The sequence below is a fragment of the Trachymyrmex cornetzi genome, unplaced genomic scaffold (genome assembly GCF_001594075.2).
Source record: "Trachymyrmex cornetzi isolate Tcor2-1 unplaced genomic scaffold, Tcor1.1 scaffold148, whole genome shotgun sequence".
NCBI classification, from domain to species: domain Eukaryota; kingdom Metazoa; phylum Arthropoda; class Insecta; order Hymenoptera; family Formicidae; genus Trachymyrmex; species Trachymyrmex cornetzi.
The window spans coordinates 511,955-536,366 of record NW_017296070.1 but is presented as its reverse complement, the minus strand read 5'-3'; the positions used below and the strand labels follow the sequence as shown (position 1 = coordinate 536,366).

The following is a 24,412-nucleotide window of genomic DNA, read 5'->3' as shown; positions in this document are numbered from 1 at the left end:
CGTCAGTAGACGATGATCACTCGTTGGCGTCACATCGTTTCTCGATCGTGCACCTGAACTGTTCTCTCTAACTAAAGGCAGACATGTGGAGCCGCGTTTGGATCGTGTTAATGCTGCTAGCTGCCGTGGCCTGGCGAGTCTCTTTATTACATTCGGACGCAGGTCCATGGGTCCTAGCCACGAAGGGCGAACTCTGGCCACTGCCAAAAATGCGTGTTATCAAAGAAGACTTCTATTTATTGCGACCGTCTAACTTTGAATTTCATGTGAGTCTTTCTATTTATTATTTCTTTCTATCACATTAGGCCAAGCTCATTTTAACTCTGTAAAAACATTAATATATTGAGTTTTTTTTAATATAAATATTCGTTAAATTATTGAAATAAATTTATAAGTTTCTATTATACGATTTTGTTATTTTTAATATTATTATGACTTCTTAATAATAAAGTTTGGGATTTGATCGTGATAGGGATATCCCTCTAAATTTCTTGAAGTGAAACTTTATTTCAACTGAATGAAAATACAGCCACTTTTGAAAAAGAGTGAAAATATTTCACTTCTTGAAAAAGAGTGACAATGTTCACTCTTTTGGAGTGAAATTTTGCTCTAAAATTCTATCTGCCTAATTCTATGTCTCTGCGACTCTCTGTTTTTATCAATACTTCGGATCGGTTGTTTGAAAACTCTCACAAAAAATTAAAAATCCCCCATTATAGATATTTTTTAAAACAATTAAAATTTCTAAATATTATCGAAAAGAAATATTTTTCTCGATCATATTAGAAGAAATAGGCTTCGGTAAAAGTGAAGATCTCTGCCCCAACCGACCCATTCGTTTCGTACATGTTCTGTGTATTGCTCTTTTTGCCCTTTATTTTTATTATGTTCTGTTTGTTTTCTTGTGTCTAAAATAAAAATACATGTATGTGTCTCAAAGCAAAGAATGATTTCACGAATATAATTTATACGGATGACAATACAATTGTCATAAAAATATTAAGAGACTCGCATACACACGCGAAATTACTTTAATTAAACTGTTATTTTGTCAAATGCAAAAGAGAAGCGTAATAAAATAACGGTTACAATGTTTATTAATTATACTTTATATATTTTATATTATATTTTTATATGTATATGTAACACAATTAACAGACATAATATTTATTATATCTATTACATCATACAACTCATGTGACACAATAAGTCACGATAACGTCAAAATGAAGTCAAAACGACATCATTTTGACGTCATTTTGACGTCATTTTGACGTTATCGTCACTTAGTTGTGTTACTTGGGAAATATTACTTATTTTTTAACTAAAGCTTTGCTTTCTAACTTTTGTATTCCAACATATAGCGATTTTGAATTCAAGAATTTGTTAAAAATTATTTTTCTTACACTGCATGTAACATTATATTTTAATTTTTAAGCTTAATCTCCTTTTTATTTATTTTATCTTTTCGATATTATATCAGATAGCCAAGAAAGCTGTAGAAAGCAGATTTTTTTAATGTCTGCTACACACTGTGCCAATAAAATAATAACAGAATTATTACAAAATTAGATGTACATAATACTGTTAACAGACTGCTAGAAAAAACGTAACAAAATCTGCAAGCGTCAGATAATGTCGGCAGGATCTGCTCAGTTTCTGCCAACAATTTGCCTTCACATTATGTCGACAGGCGATGTTAACAGAACACAAGCCTAATGCGGACGCAGTTGATGGCAGACTGCCGTCATTTTCTGCTCGAATCTGCTGACAATCTGCTAGAAGAGTACAGACATTTTTCTATCTGGGATGCATCTGTTTCAATAAATATTACTATTGTTTCTCTAGAAGTAAATTAAAATTATCTTAATTTCATTATTAAAAATTTTAATGAGGAAATTATTAATAAAAAATGAAATATCTTAGTTTCTGTATGCTTCTATGTTTTACATTTTTTTAAGTTCCATAAAATGTTATTCTAATTTTATTTTAAATTACTTAATAGTTTAATATTTTTGTATTTACATAGGTGAACGGCGAGGTGTGTGATATCGTGACTGAGGCGATAGAACGGTATAACAGAATTATTTTGACGGAAGCTAGAATAGCAAGGTTGGTCACGGAAGGGCAGCCAAGAACATCCGTTCGAGACGATCCTCATTTTAAAGGCAATCTTGAAACCTTAAGCATCCGTCTCTTGAAGCCTTGTGAACAAAACGGCGAGCATTGGCCATATTTGTACATGAATGAATCTTGTAAGTTTAAGAGTGTAAAATTAAATTTATTTTTTTTAATTTATTAATTCGCACAGTGGTTGTACATATATATTTATCAAGTAATAGAAAATATTAAAAATTACTCTATTTATATATGTACTTCTATTTTAAATAGATTTAAAAATAAATGTATGAATATTTAACTAATTGGCTGATGGCGGAAAACGCAACTTTTGTTATACGTCAGTCATAACTCTAATACATGTTTCATGTGCAGCAACTCTCTTTGCATGTGCAGCTTGCATTACAAAGTAATAGGTAGTGCACCAACAAATTAATTGAATGATGCCCGTGAGCAACAGCTCACTCGTAACCTCCGACCTAACATTCGCCGATTTGCGTTGATAACGGGCTTGCGTGCGCACAAATTGGATTTTTGCAATCCTTAATAACATCTCTCCTTATCGATGATATTAATTAAATTTAACATCGATTTGATAATTTCCGAAAGATTTTATTAAATCCTACATTAACACATCAAACTATAAATGACAAAAATATACAATAAAGATCATAAAGTTGTGAAACACAAGTTTAATCCATATTTAACGAAGATAGAAGTGATAGATTAATCTTTCCCAGTTGATTATTCCTTATCATACGTTTTATATTTGTATATATTAAAAAAAAAATAATTTTTTAAGTAAACCTTTTGCATTTAAAGTTGCGGTAAAAAACAGTTCCATACGCAAAGAGAAATAATCTATTACAAATATACTTAATTTGAAAATATAATCACACTTAATATATAAAAAATATATGACCTTTATATTTATGTAAAATTTATAATATTTAACAAGCAACAAAATAAAATTTTGTAATTTATTCCTTGTGGTACGGCTATATTTGGAGTCTGAAACAACGATCGATCGATCAATTTATCACTGATCGCGAAAGGAATTACAATTAATTTAGTCCGATTAAACCAAGAAGATTCCACGACGCGGAATGACGAATGCAGACTGAACACGCGCGAGACTTTCGAGCGAGTTGAGCAATGCACAATCAGCAAAACGATTGAAACGAAGACGGACAATAAGACAACTCTGATCTGCTTCCTAGTTTCTTATCGCTTAAAGCTAAATGCCATAAGGCCGTAACCACCGATTAGCGAGCTAAATTCTATGATTTTATCCGTGCCTATCTTCCTCGATCGAAACGATTTAACACGACGTTTGACATCGCGGTATACGCCTTTTGCAGATAAACTCGAGATAAATAAGACTTCATCAGTCGCCGTTCTATGGGCTGAATCCGAGTGGGGAATCCTTCGAGGTCTCGAGACTTTTTCGCAGCTATTAGCACCGTCTGGTGATGGTCCGAGCGTAAGTATATTTAAATATTTATATCTTTTTATCTTAATTAATGAATTTTTTATGCAAAATGTAAACACAAATGTAAATACAAGTAAAACACAAAATTGATAAAAACACGGAAATAACATTTTTTATGCATTATTAACATTTTCTTGTAAAAAATCAATAATTCTGCTGACTTCGACTATGGAACTTATTGTCAACAGGAAAATAATTTTTAAAGTGCAGCGTATAATATTTTCCTTACATCGCAATTCTTCTCTACGTACATATTATAATCTTTCATCTAAACGATTGTGCGAACATGAACTTAATAACTGTATTACAGTTAAAAATAAAATGCCAAACTATCTTGGACGAGCCGAAACTGCCACATCGCGGCCTCCTGCTCGATACCTCCCGTCATTATCTACCCCTATCTGACATACTGTTGACACTAGACGCTATGTCGTACAACAAGCTAAATGTCCTTCATTGGCACATCGTCGACGATAACAGTTTCCCATATCAGAGTACCAGGTATCCCGACCTGTCCGCTAAAGGCGCCTACCATCACTTGATGATCTACACACCTAATGACGTGCAGAAAGTCGTGAATTATGCGAGACTACGGGGGATCAGAGTGATGTCTGAATTTGACACACCTGGACACACTAGATCATGGGGTATAGCCTATCCGGAATTATTGACAACGTGTTACGGTAAATGAGTTCGATATAATTTATTAACCAACAATTTATCACGGAAAGAATAATTTTGCTGAAAATCTAAAAATTTAGCTTGACGCAAATCTGAAAATTATTTTGTTGGATTAAATAATTATATAGGAAAATCAAGCATGATAAGCCACGCTGTAAAAAATTTTGATATTCTAGCAATCAACTTAATTTGTGAGACTCTTACATATTATTTTGACAATTAACAAAATTATTATCAAATCTATTAAATAACCTAGTTAAATTTTTAGATTTTAGCAAAATCATTCTTTTATAATGATCTAGTAGAAGTCTAAACATTTTCAGAGATAAATAATGTTCTTAAATAAATATATTTTTATCTCTGCACTTTATTAATATTTCTTCAGCAATGCAAATTTGCTCATTTATGTATTTGTTAGACTCCACCGGAAAAGCAAATGGTAAACTAGGCCCTATGGACCCAATAAACCCGAAGGTGTACGACTTCGTACAGAATTTGTTCTCCGAGATCGTGCAAGTATTCCCGGATCAATATCTCCACCTAGGTGGTGACGAAGTACCCTTCGATTGCTGGGCCAGTAATCCGAGAATTACCGAGTACATGAAAGAGCGCAATATATCTAAGAAGTACGAACTGCTCGAAAACCAATATATAGCCAAGATACTCGCGATCAGCAGTTCGCTAAACATCAACACTATTGTGTGGCAAGAGGTTAGTTGCTATTTTTCTGTAAAAAAATTTAATTTGTAAAGGGCACATCCCTTTCAAACACCCGTAAAGAACACCTGATGCGAATAGTGCGAATTTGCATCAGACATTTTTAATGTTTTATATCTCTTCTGAAAGTTACAAGCGAAATTAAAGTAAAAATTACGTTTTTCAATGTAAAATTTTTTAATCAATTGATTGGTATATTGAATTTTCAAAAAACAATACAATCGTTCATTCAAAACTGCGTGTTAAGCAAAACTAGTTTTTTTTTTCAAATATCTATAAGTTGGAAATTTTAAATAACACCGGGTGCGAATATGCACCCGGTGTTATTTACGAGTTAATTATTAAAAAATTAATATGGATATCTCTGTACACGATGAGATTATTACGATGTAATTATTGCGTGAGATGCAAGCATTATCGTGTACAAGACATTTTATTGTATGCAAATTGCACGGTTTATAGGTTTTCGATAATGGCGTTGTGCTACCCGCGAGCACTGTAGTGCACGTTTGGAAAGTACAATTATGGCAAAAAGAGCTAGAGAGAGCGACTATGGCAGGACATCCGGTCTTGCTATCATCCTGCTGGTATCTGGATCATATTGCCGGCGGTGGCGATTGGCAAAAATATTACAATTGCGATCCTTTCGATTTTGATAATGCGGCCAACGTTACACACCTTATGCTCGGCGGTGAGGCCTGCATGTGGTCAGAATTCGTCAACAAGTACGTCTAGTCTTTCCTTTTTTTAATTCATATTTGAAAATCTATGAATTAACATATTAATACAAGAAGTATATTAATTAGGGATGCACCAGATATCCGGGAAATATCCGGTATCCATCATTATTCGGCACTTTTTTACTATCCGGCCAAATAGCTGAATATCATTAGTATCCGATAATATATCCGGTTGAAATTTTACATTGATTGTTTGCATTATTAGTGCAGAATTTTTTCTTTCCAACTGAATTTCTTGTACAGTTCATCTTTCTTCTTTTTTTTTTTACATTGGGAAGATAAAGAAAATTATTATCGCTATCATTTTTTTCCTTGCTGCTCTTTTTTGGAAGCTATTTTCCAAATATCCGAGGAAATATTCGATTGGATAATTGCCCAATCATACCGGATATTAAATATCCGAAAAGAATGGGACATCGGATATCCGATAATTTTATGATCCCTAATATTAACTGAATTTCTATTAATTGAATAATATAACAAATATTGGAAGCGTATAGTTTCGATAAAAAGCATTAATTATTAAATTGGCAAAAATAAGCACATGAATATCAGAAGTTACAGTAAAATTCTATCATCTTAAAGTTACTTTTTATAAGAAAGAAAAAAAAAGAGTTTCAAGTGTTCGCACTCATCAAAATAGTTATGAAATAATTATGTGCCAAAGACAATGTTTTATACATTGTCTTTGAGTCAAAAAGTTTAATTCTTTCGTTATTACTCGGGAAAAAATGTTTCATATATAATTATATATAATCGATAAGACAAAAATTTGTAAATAAGGCAATAGGAGTCAACTTCTAGTTGTTAAAATTTCGAGAAATTATTACATTAAAAATATCATATAACTTCGTACGTTTCGAATTCTATTTGAGTCATCTTCAGCAATTCAACATGATAAATGTATGAAGGACTAAAACACTATGCTAACAATTATTTATTTTACCTAATAAAAAAATAATTACGAAACGTAAAGCATTCTTGTTAAGTTACTATTTATTTTCAGAAATAACATACATTCGAGGATCTGGCCACGTGCTAGCGCAGCAGCTGAACGTCTTTGGAGCTTTAACAAGCAAGATAACAACATCGCCGCTCAACGATTGGAAGAACATGCTTGTCGTATGAACAGACGCGGTATTCCCGCTCAACCGCCGAATGGAGCAGGGTTCTGTGTGACATAGCCGGTTCTCCGCCAGTTGATACCAATGTTCCGTTTAATCTATGCAATATTTACACTCGCATAGCGAATCCTCGAGAAATACGAGTCTCCGTTTCACGCACTCATTCATCGTTATCGTATAAACACGCGTATGTCACAATAAATATAGTCTGAATAATATAACAGTCTGTACTTTTTATATCCTGTCTATTTCCGCGTCGGGGGGGGGGGGGGGGGGAGGGGGAGAGAGAAAGAGAGAGGAGGGGGAAGAGTTTCCAACACGTATTATTAACAACAATGCTTGAAAAAAAAAGGAAGCTATAAATAAATAAGCTAAACATTATATTTTTTAAATGATTAGAAATGTATACCTACTGTAATGTATAAGTTATATACATATATAATAAAATTTTTTAAATAAGTTTTCTGTAATATTATTTCGCATATTGTTATATATATATATGTACCTATTTATAAAATTTTCTTGATCATATTTAATCTGGGAATGTAATGGGATATGAAATACTTAAATCTCATCTGCATATACATATATGTCGCGATTACATTATGCCTATCACTATTCTTCCCTACAATGTTGAAATCATGATATATTCTTGAATGTAGATATGGCGACAAAGATACAGCACTGCTTTTGTTACTAGCTTTTCAGTTGAGCTCGTGAACCATTGCTGAAATGTACCGACTGATGTGCATCGAGAGTATTGTCAAATGTGGGCATGTGCGGTGGCAGCTGCATTCCCTGTAGAGGGAATTCCTTTGTCGGAACTCAAACAGTTGTGACGAAATTGATTTCCGTTGACGGTTAAAGTCAATTTAGATTGAATACTTTTTATCAACAATATGCAAATTGCAAATGCTGCTCATCAAGTAATTGAACTTGATCCAGTTCCAAATATTATCGTATTTGTACCAACAGTAGCAAACTAATATAATGAGATATACTGGTATAATTTATGTAAATTAGATAATTAAATAGTTTATTTAAAAAAAATTTAAATTAACTTATTTTTGGGAAAGCTCGCTAAATTATTTGTTGTAAATTTTTTATATTTAATACAAAATATATTTTAATAATTATATAAATCCAATCAAATTAACATAAACTATAAAATTTTGTTATCTATACTTGTCATTTTAAAGCAAGTATAAATTGTTAATTTTTATAAATCTTGATCAGTTAAAATGTTTTAACACAAAAATTTTCTAGATCTCTAGCTGTCAGCTATGATAAATTATAAATTATATAATGCTTATGTTTTTCCCATTTTTCGTTTCCGTTTCTAAATATACGAAGCGTGGCTGACGTAATTTGCTTGTTTCTTGCAAAACAAACAAACTACGTCAGCCACGCTTCGTATATTTAGAAACGGAAACGAGAAATGGGAATCACCGTGTGTGATTCCCGCATGTAATTTATTCCGTAATCTGTAAAAGCCGACAATCAATTTTTTACGGGTCACCAAGGTTACCAGTAAATAATCTTCGGTTGATCATAGTCTACAAACATGAAAGGCTAATTTTAAATTCTAAAGTATTTCTTGTCAGAGACAAGCAATTCACTAAATTCCAAGTAACTTTACTAAAATTGTCTCTCGTTTGATAGAAGGTTTCTAACTGTTATCGACGACTTAACGTCAATTATTAAATTTCTAAACTAAAAATACAAACGTTATCTAGAACACATCTTTAACGTCATGTCGAGGTAAATTTCAGTGGGATTTTATTATCCTAATAGAATTTCAGTCAAAAATAGACTACTTATTAACACAATTTCACCTATGTGATTATTGTCAAAATTATTAAATTTTCGGTTTTACATAATTCCATATGTAGTCAAATAATGGAAAATAATAGCGAGTAAGCATCATAGAAATAATTAACTAGAGAATTTACTTTACAAACATTAAAATAAAGAATATTTCAAACTAATCTTCTATTTAAATCATAAATACGCAATATATTATATTACATGAGAATGTACTAAATAATGAAATATTTTTTCTTGATTTGCTTATTAATTTGTAATAATTATTTTTAATAATTTAATAATTTATGCGACAAAAACGTTTCAGGAGTTACCAGAATTTATGTCTTCCTCTTCCTTCTAATTGTCTACCAACGAGATGTCCAATTCCATGTTCTGTAATTTGTTGTACTCCACCTGTGTGCTATCCCAGTATGCCTCGTGTATCCCGTGTTCAATATAAAATAGCTTGTCCTCCCCTGCCGAAACCTATTAAGACAGTGGTATGTTTGCTGCATGAAATATTAACTTTTGTTCTCTAAGAATTTTCTCTGATTAATATATTATATGCATATTGCAACAATAAAAAAAAAGCTTTGAACACATGGTTTACTATTAAATTATATGCATATACAAGGTGAAGACTATTTTTTTAATTAAGGAATTAAAAAAAGGCTTAAATAATTAAAAATAGAAAATAATTAATAAATGGGGCTACAAGTCAAGCTAGATGTTTGCTGCTAACACTATCTTACATTTAATATTTAAAAAAATACACAAACATTTCATTAACTATTTAGATATTAAATATTCTTAATACGATGGATTAAGGAAAGAATCATAGCAATTATTAAAAAAACACAGAATAATTAATTGGAAAAAAATCGATACAAGCGACTGCATAACATCTATGTAATCATAATGCGTAAGAATTGAATTGTAATAAGCGGATGGAAATAATTTTATAACGACAATTTTTGTTTTACATTGAGAATGACTCGATAACGGGTCGAAACTGTTTATTTATTTTTTTAAATATTAAATGTAAGATAGAGTTAGCAATGAACACCTAGTTTGGCTCGTAGCCCCTTTTATTAATTATTTTTTTATTTTTAAAAGATATCATGGCTAATTATTATCATACATTATTTTGAAACAATTTTTTCATTATTTTAATTTTAAATAATTTTTTTCACTCTCTTATGCGCTGATATATGATATATATATACATATAATGTTTTATAGTTTTTAATGATAAAAATTAAGAAAAAAATTTTGTAAAAGGTATATCTACCACCCTGCCCAACCTGTCCTACGTCTTGTTCACCGAAAATGGAAATGACTTATTTGCCACCTACACCACCCTGTCCGCCACCCAGTTTTTACGCTTGCGATACGAATTACGTTCCTTACACACCTTGTCCTCCACCGATCTCGTGTAACTTGCCCTGTAAACTCCCATTATGCCGTCAGTTTATTTTCATACTTCCTTTTATTAGAATTTGTCGCTGAGATTAATATGAGTTCCTTGTTTTGCAGTACCTTGTCCCCCCTGTTAAGTGACGGCGTTCTAATTGGCGACTTACTGGGCAGTAATTATGCAACTGCATATAGAGTACATATGCATCACAAGTGTATGTATAAGAGGTAAAAAACGAGCTTTCTAAACGACTTAAGTTATAAAATTTAAAATTATAAAATTTTGATGCTCGATATATACATATATATATATATACATAAATTTATAAATAAAAATAAATATGTAAAATTAAAATTTTACAAGAAAAAATTTTATAAGAAATAAAAATTTTAAGACAAACATTATTTAAACAATTTCAGAAATTATTCCAGTACATTGATTTTTCTCTATACAATTATTTTGATTTATCTTATAAAGATTGATTTTCTTCTATTTGTAGAGGTGAAGAACGTGGAATAATTAAGAAAAAATCGATATGGAATAAGATTAAAACCAGGAGAACTTTATCAACCAATCAAAATTAACTACGGGATAAAGAAATATGAAACTAAATATACTCACAAAATAACAAACGATATAACGGAAGAAACATGATTTTAACTGAATTTTCTTGCAACCCTAATCTTATAATTCACTGTCTTTTGCTTTATGCTGATAAATTCAAATTAATTATGTGTTTTTGTAGTATGTTGTGAAATATTAAGTACTTTGTGCTCTACAATTGTAAAGAATAAAAATATACTTGTTATTAAAATATAAAACAGCAATAACATATTGTATCTTATCTGTGTTTTTGTCATAATTCATACAGAATGAATCTATGAGATTTTAAAAAATAATAATATCTCTGTATTATTTAATTTATGCCTTTCTTATAATTAATGTGCGCTGTTTCTATATCAATTTTAAAAATAAAATTAAATGTATATAATACAATTAATTTTGTTTAAAGAGAAATCTGAGAGTGGACATATTCGTTTTAAATGGACCATGTTTACTGATGCCCTTATGTACACAAAGCGAATTCACGAATATCTCCGGTAATACATTTACGGACTTCGATATCATTTTACGTTACATTATTTGGTTTTATTTAGTATTATATCAAAGAAATGTAATTGCACTTATTATGCATTTATTATTTTTGTAATATATCGTAAAAATAATAAATAAAAGTTGAAATAATTTAAAAAAAAACAAAAATATCAAGTATATCTTAAAATGTTTATAATATTCCTATGAAAAGCAAATAAAACGCGATGGAAAGGATCAAATATAATGCCATTGCTCAGAAAATTTATTACAAAGAAATGTATATACAAACTATTATAATATAACGCATTACATTTTAACCAAATATAATTACAATAAAATCCTTGATTAAATTAAAAAAATTTTATACAAATTATATATATTTTTACTTTAAATATCCAGACAAATTTTAATTTAGTACAAATACATCAACATGTAGAGCTTTTTTCTTTACATGTATGACTTTTTTCATTTTCTTTAAATTAATTTTTTGTTAGACAAATTATGGTATATAAATATATCACATGCATACATATATACACATATGTATGTGTATATATACATATACATATATATCGATATATCAATTATTTTTTGTTATATAGAGACAAATAGAATTCATCAAAATAATTTAAAAAAAATAACCGTATGTGTATCCATAGCAACTATTCACGCACTTGTCCCTCTTTTTTCAACACGTCAAAACTCGCGACTTCCTTTCGGCGGTAATGCAAAATCCGCTTTAAAAAATCTTTCATTAAGTTTAAACGATGATCTTTTGACAATAAATGTAATGATATCCAAATTAGCGTCTAAGCAAAATTAATGATGAAAAAGAGGTAAGTGTCATGAGAAACACATATGTCAATAAATATAAAAGTCTTTCACTCTGGAAAGTTTGCTTTAGGAAAGTTTCAATTGAGAAGAATTCTGGACACAAAGAATCATTTGCACGTTCGAGCGTGGTGAGCTTACGATCTGCCACCACGAGTCATCAAAGACGATCGCGATCTGTGAAATCACCATCCGTACAGAATTTGCACAATTCAAATTCGTCGGATAAGGTCACCAAATTTACAGACGATCGAATGGTATTACCGGACGAGATGCAACCTTCGAAAACTAGATTCAGTTCTCGCAACAGATCGAAAGAGACACGTTCAACTTCTTCGTCAAGGCTCAAGAGTTTCCCTGCCGAAGAGATAAAAAAACTAAATAATTCGCCAATGTTTACACCTGAGCCAATTGCCGCTTTAATCATGCAGCAAGATCCTCGAGCAAATGGAACCTTTTACACAAATCCCTTCAGCAAAAATAATAATGGTCATGGTGATGCGATTTCTATTCAATTGTCGCCACATCAACAATCAAAAGTAAATTCTATAAAAATTCTTTAAACTTTTAGTTTTATTATTTAATACTATATTAATATACATTAAGAGAGAGAGAGAGAGAGAGAGAGAGAGAGAGAGAGACTTATAAAATTAATTTGAATAAAATGAATGAATTATGTCGTGCAAAATAATAAAATTGTAAATATTAAAACGACTGAAAATATACAATAAAAAGAAGTATTGTACGTAAAATAGATACATATCTTAAAAATATTATGTAAATTTATATTTTTAAAAATTTGTTTATTATTTAAAAAAAAAATTATTACATTTAATATTTTTGCTGGCATTAATTTTGTTTATAACGTTGACTTTTTATCAACAAACTATTATACTTATGCTACTGTAAATTCTATTATACTATTATATTTACTATAAAATTTTGTTTACAAAAATTTGGTTTTTATATATACAGAAATACGCTATATATAAAATTATAAACTTAATTAAATAATTTTACAAATAAAATTAATATATTTTTAGTTGCAAAATACATGTAGTACAAGTCAGCAACAGGTTGTCGCTAACCATCGGGAGATTTGTCAAACAAATCCACAGTCTGAAAGCTTACTGACTCGACGAATCACATCTCCCGAAAGACAGGCGCATCGTCCTTTCGTGCCAAATATCCCCCAAGGAGCAATAGTCTACGATCGATCACTTCAAAGCTCGTCTGCGATAATTAATCAGCCGGTAATTACACAAATCCCTTCGACATCAGTTGCGATGCCACAAATGCAAGGATCTTCGGCTGATTCGCATATAGTTGTCGACCAAAATCTCAATGAACCTTCAGCGCCTGACAGTCAGTGGCAGAAACAATTGGTCAATGACCGAAATGCAGTCAATAACAGACAAATATTCATGCAGCAACAAAAGCAAGCATCAATCGAGCAAAATACTAGTGTGCCACTAAACGATCAGACAGCGGGTAACTGTCAAAATATTTATCATTCTCAGTTTCATGCTCCATTTCAACGGAATCTACACCAGATCAATCAGCAAACACAGCAGAGCTATCATCAACAAATGTTGCCGCAAGGACTCAACCAAATGCAATCAATATCCAACCAGCAACCACATATACACAATAATTCAGTAACGCACTGCGGTTATTACAATCAACAATTGCCTATCGCGCCAGTCTCTGGACAAGGAATGACATCTCCGCAAGACATGATAACGAATCGAATGAGAAGATCGATGCAACATAATTTATCCATCCATCAACAGAATCTTGGATATCCTGTTAGCTTTCAACCTACCTGGCAAAACCATAAATGGATACAAATAGCGAATCAAAATCAGCAACATTTGCAGCCACCATCACAATGGCAGTATTATTATCAAACGCGCGATACCAACTTCAATAAAAAAACTTCTGGGAGTCAAGATCAATCTAATCTATCACAGAATCAAGCAAATCATAAACCTGATCAATCATCCACGGAAACTTTACGAGAAGAAAAGAAGACACTGCAATTTACGTCTGACATGATTCGCGATCAGGAATTGTTAGTTTCTACCATGAGGCAGCAAGGTATACCTGAGGAAGTAATGCGCCGTCAATTTGCAGCGTTACTGAATGAGCAAAAAAGACATCTAGCTTACATCGCGCAGTTTCAACGAGAAGCAGATATTCCGGAGGAAATCAAGAGGACTCGACTTGTGCGAAGAAAAATAGAAAAGGACGAGAAACCAGAATGGATGATGCACATCACGCCACCGCGTATATCATACAGCGATATTGAAAGAATGAAAGTACAACAAAAAGCTTTGAACGAACAATATCTGATGGACGATAAATCGCCGGAAAATATGAATAAAATAGTGGCTGATCAACAAAAAAATTATCATCAACCAAAAAAAGAGGAAATATGCAGTCAAGAGTTGCCTCAGCAAATGTATGGTCAGGTCAATCCTTATCAGCTATGGCAAACAACTAATTGGCCACATAGAAGTGATCATCAAATATCATACGGTCATACCGCTTGTTACCCATACGATCATCAGCAAAATACATCGAACAATGTATGCCGCCCATTAAATCCGCCTTTTAAATATGCACAATATCCATACAATGTGCGATATAATCCATATTTTCCGCATTCTGAGCCACAAGAAGTTTGGTCCAAGGAACATAATTTAAATTCATTAAATCCGGTTGATAATCAAAAAACTTCAATGGAACCCGCGTACTATTATCAGCAAAGCATGAGGCCTGCCGAAACTTCCAGTTTACTCAAAATGCGAGTATACAAGGAAATAATCTGTCCTCAGAAACGCAATAATGGCTTGCAAGATCCAGATAGCATTCAAAAGATGCTGGAAACGCTGAAGGATTCTAGAAGTAGGAAGGGTCTCGAGTACCTTGCCAATTTGGCCAAGAAGAAACCTATCGTCAAACTGAACGGTATTCAGGGTTCCAACGAGATTCCGGAAGATATGCAACAGCGACGGTCGACAGAAACCCGCTTGCAATCTCAGAAAAGAATATTGACAAACGGTTTGGAAAATAACAGGAATCCAAACAATCCACCATCACGTATCCTGCGACCTAAAAGGGCTGATGAACCTTTAATGATGGAGTACCCACGGCAAAAGCAAAACACTAGAAATTGTTACAGTATGCAGGCAGAAAAGGAAAACGGCACGATGGAGATTTTGCAAAACCAAGGTGCACTTTCCCACGCACAGAATGGATCAATCTCTTATGATCGACAGAACAAACCTATGACGCAAGAATGCCACGGCAACAATGACATAATCCTCCAATACAGAGGAAATGCCCCACCTCGACATTATCATCAAATGCAGCAATACTATTACAATGGACAAAACCTGCAGGGTCACAATGGCGGTCAGGGCGACGTCGCATGTATGCAACGGCCGAATGTACCCGACGCGATGAGAATCGATCGCGCTGGCGGTGATACCGGTGAGAAACCGAATGCTGAAGATGCGAAAAGAATGGGCAGTGTGCAGGCGATGCAGGGAACGAATGCTTACGGTCAACCGGAAATCCGCGAGACAAAGACCATCGGAGGTATCACGTATCTTGCCAGGAAACCCGAATGTGCCCTCAACGATCACGTTGTTTCACCAGATAAATTAATCGCGAACGGACACGTGTAATCCCCAAAAATATTTTAGAAATTATTTAAATTTCCATTCCACTTAGCCCATTTTGCGCGATTAAGTTTAATCTCCAATCTTTTGTGTTAGAAATTTATTAAATAACTAATGTACTCTCATTGAAAGAAATGCATATGAATATAAAAAAAAATATATATATATATATGCGATAGTACTATTTAAAACTATTCTTTTCGTATCTATTTTTTATTTTGTAAATGTGGGACATGTATTACTTTATACATTGTAAATTAATATCTAGTTATAAATTTGACTAGATTAAATAATAGATATGCAAAATTACTTGATAAAATTTAAATGTATATATCTATAAAATTGATTTGATCTTATTTGTATATTTAAATTATTTCAAAAAAAGAACATTATTTATGTGTGACTAACATGATAAATTCATTGTACGATGAAAGGAGAGTGTAACATTTTTTTTACGTCAATGTGCGAATGTATGTTATAACTTTGAAGTTTTATTTTTCTATTTTTATTCATATTATATATACATTTTTATAGGAATTTTATTCTTTGATATTGCGTTGCGTATATTTCAAGCATGGAATACTGACAAAAAATGTATAACTTTTTAAAAGTGTAATAAACAAATTTGTAAAAATATCAAGTCCTATTCAATCTGATACAATAATAGATACTAGTAATGTTATAATATAATATTGTAATAGAATGGGCAAACTCAATTTTCTTTATGAATATATTAGAGGAAAATAATTAACATTTTTTTTTTAATTTAATTTCTGATACAATTTGAAGTAAGTAATATAGTACAAAATCGATTATTAAACATTTCAGAGAGAAAAATGTGTCATTAATATCAATCCATATCAATCTTTCAAGCTTTGACATACGAACTAAATTTACTGGTAATAATATTATAACAAACTTCAATAAGTGATTCACTGGACATGGATAGGTGCAAGCATAAACGAAATTATATGGACGAAATGTATAATATTATATGTAAAATAGAAAGTTTGTAAGTAATGTATATATATCTGTGATTTCTGAATGACGTGGCTACTACACTTACAGATTCATAAAATAAAATATCATATCAAATGAAATCTTCAATTAAAGAAAACGGAATATTCTCTATTTCTGTTCGCTAGGAAGCCCGAGCCTGAGATGTGCAACGTGAGCTGCCCTCCTCTAGGATGTCCTCGAGGACCCTGTCCGGGAATGTGCTACTCAAAAGGAAGATTGCTTGATCCTTGCTGCGTGTCGAGAATGTCATGTAGCTCGTCACTCCATCCATCTCATCATTGCATGTCACGATGTTTAAATGACTATGCATGCAGTGTGGTTCGCTTGCCGTATTACGGCTCTTCATCGATGATTATAAATCGAGGAAACCCACATAACCAGAATGGTGGTTGTTTCAATCCTCATGATCAATCAGGATTCCAACAAGCTTTCCACTCTTCCTCTCATAATCTTACATCGACTACATTCCCTCGTTGCACTGGATCCGTTCAATGTTTGTAGTTGAGTCCAAAGATATAGTTATACTTGTATTATGAACAAATATTTTTTCCCATTAAAGAAATTAAAATAAAGAATCCAGATTACTTAGAGAAATTGTGCTTTTTATTCTATTGTCTCGTTATTACGATCTTATTGTATGATTTTTGTTTATTCGAATATTCTACGTAATGAAAGTAATTTTAATAATTACGAGAAAATAATTAGAAGATGTTTTTAATGCAATTGCATTATTTCATTACATCTCCGCTTTCAATGTTAAAAGTAACTACTTTTCCGGTAGATTATACCATGGCGTAAATACACCATGGATTATACGAAAAGTTTATACATATACGTGCTTTGATTTACATGTCTTGAAATTTATAAAATTAATTACATTTTCATCAATGTGACGGAATTAATAGACTTTCTACAATAAATTATTAACTAAGTCTTTAGCTTTAAGTCTTAAGCCGTAAGAAATTGATCAATCACAATCGAATGTGAGAAGAATAATCGACTATGATTGGTCAATTTCTTACGGCTTTACAGCTTAGGGCTTCTTAAAGTAAGGTTGTGGACTTAGACTTAAAGCCTGGAGCACACGATGCTTATTTTCCTGCTGGATTACTAGCTGGATTAGAATATTGCCACCGTATTAGCTGCGATGCTGTCAGTGCCAGCATCGTTCTCGGCATGTCTACAGCCTCTACTGCTACTGTTCATTGCAGACAACGCTTTATGATTAATTAATGCTTGGTTTATGCTTCGGTTAACCCCAAAATTCTAAAATTCAGCCAATAAGACTACCAGTCTTAATTAGTCCTAACTAAAATCTATATTCCATTAGCTGAATTTTAGGATTAAGACCAAAGCATAAACCAGGCATAATTTGCTTAGTATTACGTCTTAGGCCTAATTGCACCAACGCCACCAACATTACTTTAATTCGTGGTCTACAATGGCAGTATCAGTAATGCATCATCTAGACTTTAGGCACACAAAATTCCGTAACAGTATGCGTAAGGTGTAAACTTAAGCCGATGGCTAATTGGTTCATCGGCTTAAGTTTACGTCTTATGGTCACTGTTACGGAATTTTGTGTGCGGCAGCCCAATTCTATCATACTAAAATAAAAAATCGATTTTAGAGTCTAAAATCGATTTTTCATTTTCTCTAAAATTTAGACATCAAAAAATAGTATATTTAACTACTTTCAGTTTGAACATTAATGTTATGCTATGAATGCGTATGTATCAGCTAAAAAAATATCATTTTAATTAAAGTCAGTGATTTTAGTAAAAAAAAGTCTATACTCTTTTGTAAAATAATGTAAACATCATTTCCATAGAATTTTAGTTGTAAAAAATGGACGACAGAGAAAAAGATCTCGTTACATATTACCCAATCATACATAATTCTGTAGAAATATTTGCGGCTGTAATTGGCAAGTCACGCGATCAAATGGAAGTTAGTTTATAGTTTAATATTTGAAGTAAAATAATAACAGCATTTTACGTTTGCAACGTTTATCAATTTCATTAATAATTAAACGTTTATCAACGTTTATCAATTTCATTAATAATTAAACGTTTATCAATGTTTATCAATTTCATATTTCTTACAGTGTGGTATGACTCCATCGGAATACATCAAACAGATGTTAATGTGTACTCAAGAAAGAATCAATTATTTGCTGAAACCAGGTCGCAATATAAACGTACGATCTTTATATTACAATTGCGGAAGCCACTGCTTTAAAGTTTCGCCTAGTATTGTTCTTTTTCAACGATTTGTTCCCGGCAATTTGTACAATACGACACTCACGATTCAAAACTTGACAAAAGTAAATCTTTTCTACTCTAATCATACATCTTGTTAATATTTAACTAACGTGTCAGATTCTGTTACGCTAACTCTCTTCACGATTGTTATATAATATTCACGAGCTTAACCTCGATTCCATTCTCTAAATATTGCATCAAAGATGTCACGGTCCCTGAAGCTCTCGCGCGACCCCGATCCTTTCTTTTCCGTGGAATATCATGGATCAAATTACAGTACTATGATAGCGCCAGGACTCGTTCAAATTTATAACGTCAGGTTCAACCCGTCAGAGAAGCGAGATTACGAATATCATATCAAGTTTATCAGTGATACCGAGGTCTTCGTGGTACCAGTAATCGGTGAGGAAGGAAATTATATTATAATTACGTATGGTCACGTAACACAGAGTAATACAGATTATATTGATATTGTTCTAGCCATTGGTTTGAGACCTATTCTAGACATTCCTGATCAGATCGAAATACCAGCTACTGCGGTGAAAATTCCCTCTTCGAAAACTATTCTGGTACGCAATGTAGGAGATGCACCAGCGATCTTTAATTTTTGCTCGGAAAGGTAATGTTATATTCAATTAAAAAGATATACTAAAATTTAATAAACTATTATATTTCCAAATAAAAAATTTGTCTATATGATACTTTAAATATAATCCACGTATGTTGCTAAAATATTTTTAGAAAAATATTAGACAACTATGCCAAAGCAATTTGAGATCTATATATAATAATTTTTATTGTATTAGTTCTTGTTTCTCAATTGAACCGTCAAAAGGCATATTGGGGAAAGAAGAAATGATGCAACTCACTGCTAATTTTTTATCTAAAGAATTTGGCGATTTTGAAACAAATGTTTTACTTAATTATGAATCAGGTATTAAATAAAACTAACTTTATTGTTCAAAAGGCATATTGGGGAAAGAAGAAATGATGCAACTCACTGCTAATTTTTTATCTAAAGAATCTGGCGATTTTGAAACAAATGTTTTACTTAATTATGAGTCAGGTATTAAATAAAACTAACTTTATTGTTTATATATATATATGTGTGTGTGTGTTACATCCGGGAATAGTCATTTGGGGTGTTTTTACACCCCAGCGATAACATATTTACTCCATAATATTTGTTTGGTTTCTACTTACTTTTCCCAGAAAATTGTAATTATTATAAATCCATTATATTTATATTATTCTCAAATATTAATAAATCGAAAAACAATCACTAATATATGTCCAAAGATAGATGTAAATCGTCCAATAATAACTAATATATATATATATAATATATTAATTGTTAATAATAATAATTTTAATTAAGGTGTAAAAACATTCTATAAAATTCCCCCCTCCCCCCTCTGTCTCTTCTATTCCTAAATTAATACAACAGTTATAATACAACTTTGCAACATAAATTTATATAATTAACAATAAACATCTGTACATAATAAATTCAAAATATATAAATTGCAGGAGAAAAGCTCTGTTTAAGGTTACTGAGTTCAGCAATAAATTGCACGATTCGAATTGACAGACATAGTATCAGAATGGAAGACACTTATTTAGGTTTATCTAGAAGTAAAGTTCTAACGATACACAATAGAAGCGACTACGTAGTGAAATTCCAATGGATGCGTTTTAAAGACAATGATACCGATGTACAACGCAAAGAAGAGTATGTAAAAATAATTATAACTCAAGTTAAAAATTTTTATTTTTATCCGTTTTAGTGATCTGTCAGCTTTTTGTGGCAGGTATAAAAAATTATTTCAACTGGTGCATAGAGTCGAAGTAGTACGTCGTGTCAATCTTGTTCATTACAATATTTGTCTGCCAGATATTCATGAGCTTGTCTGCAAACGGATTTATACAGACGAGATTGCTTCATTGACGAATGAAGATTTCCGCTACAATCATACATCTTTCCTTCTTATGCCTGAGGTGATTTTTTCTTAACTTACAAGCAGATTGCTCTTGTTAGTAACTCTTTCAGCTTTTAATAATAACGTAATATATTTTAATTATAGTTTGCTTAATTTTTTTTATTTTAATTTACTCGTTGCTCTTATTATACCATTATTAAAAATGTATATCAGAAATATTATTTTAAAATTATATATATACTTTCAGGAAGGCGAAATTTGGCCACAATCTTCCGCAGATATCACGGTGATTTTTCGAGCCATGGAAGTAGGCGAGATATCGAGCATCGCTTATCTTGAAGTCATGGGTCGCGAAGACAGAATACCTCTGAGGTTACAAGAAAACTAGTATAATGTTATCTTTAGGAACTTCCTTTTGCCTCGGAATTTTCTAACTAATTTTGCGTCCCGTTGGTAGCCTTCGCGGAACTGGCAAGGGACCAGTTTTCCATCTCAATGTGATCACTATCGATCTTAGCAGTATCTTTCTATGCTCCGTGCACAATTATGAGGTAACCCAGTAAATTCATTTGCATATACAAATTTTATAAAAATTTATGGGAAACTCTTATGTCGCAGTTTCACTCAATTTTTACGTCTTTTTGTATACATCATTTCATTTCTTCCATGTTTTTCTAAGACATATAATAATTAATTGTATTGTATAGATTGTAGCAGCAAATCATGGACACATTTGTGGTACGTTGATTCATAAAGAAAGACCGACAGATTTTGGTGGCACTATTAGTATTACTCCAAATGCTCGAACGTTAAAACCGGACGAATATAAATCATTTAATTTATCATTTTCTTCAAATCGGAAAGGAGACTTTATAGAGCGAATCGACTTCATTATAAAAGAGAGTTTAGAAGTATTATCCTTACATATCAAGTAATTATTAATAAAATTTGCAATCGCCATTACAAATAAAAAATCCACAATTTTTTAAATTATTGTAGATTTTTGTAATAATCGAAAATATTAGATTTATTTATAAAAATGTATTAATTTCATTCTTATTGTTGGAAAGATCTTAAACACTATTTTTTGAATTCATATATTTATTATTTCTCTGCCGTCTAATATTTTTTCTAATTAATATTATGCAGCACAATATTATAATATGTTATCAAATTTATTTGTAGGGGATGTGTGATATGTCCAACGTTGCATTTCGATAAGCATATTCTTGATTTTGACGAAACTGCTTTAGGTATATTGACTAGAATAATGAATGCAATTCAATTAAGAAAACCGCAATTTTGTATATGTATTTGCAGGATTTATCAAAAAACAGGAAGTAAGTCTTCATAATTTATCTTTGGTACCCGTCACGTTCGGTGTAACTATAATGGAGGATGGTGATCAGACACCTTTGACTTACGAAGAGTTTGCTACATCTAAAGTGAAACCAAGTTTTCCGACTAACCCTCGCGAGTTTACGGTTATTCCACAGAAAGGGGTAGTGCAGGCACATAGTTCGCTTAAATTAAAGGTAAACTAAATAATGCCTTTGTACAGCTTGTAATTGTTTGCAAGCAAAATGCTAATTTGTATCTTCTAATACGAATGTCATGTATAATATGAAACCAGTTTTTAATCTCTATATAATTAATTAAAAATTGTTTTTAATTATTAAATAACTTATATATAAAAATTTTATACAACTTTAAAAAGTGAAATAATATCTTTATAATAAATGAATACTTGATATCTCTTTATTAAAAAATACAGGTATCGTATATAGCGAACGTGGTTCGAACTGGACGGACGAATATGAGAGTCGACATGTGGGATTCAGATTCGAATCCCATAATACTACCGCTCTCATTTTGTGGCGCTATTCCTTCTCTATCGATCAAGCCTATGGAAATCAACATTCGATTTTCTTTCATCAACTTTCCGTATTCTCGTTCCATCAATGTAGAAAATGATTCTGATTTAGATGGATATTTTTATATAGTACCGCAGATGGTAATTGTTAAATTAATTTCGAAAGATAAATTTATGCTTATAGTTTCGTAAATATAATTTAGAAATATATTAAGCATTAAAAGTAACACCTACAGTTATTCTAAGCTAATTGCATTAATATCGTTTTCCAGATATCCGAGAATATGCTTATTGTATATTCATTATCATCCTATCAAGGTTTTCTAAAAGCACGACAATCGAAGACAATTGATATCACGATTATTACAAAAAATTTAGGCAGGCAGACGACAACATTAAAGTATAATAATATTAGCTCAATAATCTTTTAAAAAAGTTAGAATAATTTAATTATATGTGATTCAAAAAAAATAGTTCTAAAATTTATTTAATTGGATATTTATAGAAATTCTCTGCGGAAATTTTGAATATTATTTTATGTAAAATATAATTTCTTATAAAAAACTTTTATTGTTTTAATTTTTCGTTGTAAGTATGCTGACAATGGGTGAACAGGCTCCAGTTACGTCTTGTGTGATTATTTGTAATGGCCAAGGACCAGTAGTATCTGTGCAACCTATTTGTCTCAATTTCGGAGAGATACAAGTACTTCAAGATAAAGTTATGAATTGTAACATAATTAACGACTCACCAATACCAGCGCAGTTTAAATTAACATCAGTAAGTACTTTTTAAATAAATGAATAATAAATTTATAGAATGCATAAAGTATATGAAACATATTATGGAAATTATCTTATATTTTTTAGCCTAAGAAAAAGTCATCATGGCTCATTGAACCAACCTTTGGTGAAATTAGACCGAATGACTCTGAGGAGATTAAAGTCAAACTATTTTTGCGCGATACTGGTAAATACACTGATAATATAATCGTGCATGTCATCAACAGTCGGTCATTTTCCATTAATGTAATTGCGACTGGAATCGGTTGTAGTATCGTTTTTGAGCCGCAGATATTTCCAATACTTGATATGGGCTTTCTCTTTAGGTAAATCAAAATATTGAAAGAACTTTAACTCATTTTTATAACAAAGATAATAAAAATTATTTTTAAATTATTTATTCGTATGATATTTTTAATTTATTTAATTTTAATAGCCATCAAAATTTGAGTCTGCCAGTAACTATAAAAAATTTTGGCACGCGTCATTGTCAAATAATATGGTCAAACGATCCAGAAGTTCGTATTCAAAAAAGTCAAACCTGGCCAAAGTAATTGCATAGTTTCTACTTAAAATTTTATTTTAAGCTTTTTTTACTTTATAGTTAGGATAATAAAAACTTTGTTTTGCAACAGAAAGTTTCAAATTGAACCGTCCACCGTAGAAGTTCCAGCTAATGGTTCTAACGTAGTTCAATGCAAAATATGTTGGAATATGTAAGTTTGGGTTAAATTTTTATGCTTCATAATAATAACCTTCCGCGAACCAGTTGAAAAATCAACATGGATTATATATGGGTATATCTCATATCTCATGTCGGTGC

The 24,412-nt window shown here is 31.5% G+C and overlaps 2 protein-coding genes across 2 annotated transcripts; both read left to right on the top strand.

Moving 5' to 3' along the window:
- The first annotated feature begins 1,941 nt into the window (after positions 1–1,941).
- On the top strand, positions 1,942–15,791 carry LOC108757944 (uncharacterized). The gene is given in 10 exon segments (XM_018502651.1): positions 1,942–2,004; positions 2,006–2,255; positions 3,480–3,601; positions 3,921–4,293; positions 4,710–5,002; positions 5,471–5,733; positions 6,755–6,921; positions 9,960–10,113; positions 12,095–12,560; positions 13,065–15,791. Coding segments are annotated over 10 exon segments (4,803 nt in total). The 3' UTR covers positions 15,717–15,791.
- A 750-nt stretch (positions 15,792–16,541) lies between these two features.
- LOC108757936 (hydrocephalus-inducing protein) lies at positions 16,542–23,602 on the top strand. Its single transcript, XM_018502639.1, has 16 exons — positions 16,542–16,722; positions 16,856–17,170; positions 18,843–19,056; positions 19,198–19,396; positions 19,475–19,613; positions 19,801–19,928; positions 20,525–20,726; positions 20,806–20,992; positions 21,182–21,306; positions 21,392–21,485; positions 21,642–21,865; positions 22,120–22,187; positions 22,255–22,469; positions 22,709–22,948; positions 23,080–23,207; positions 23,401–23,602. Exons 1-16 carry the CDS (start codon positions 16,652–16,654, stop codon positions 23,600–23,602), a joined length of 2,751 nt encoding a protein of 916 aa, XP_018358141.1. The 5' UTR covers positions 16,542–16,651.
- The last annotated feature ends 810 nt before the right edge of the window (positions 23,603–24,412 follow it).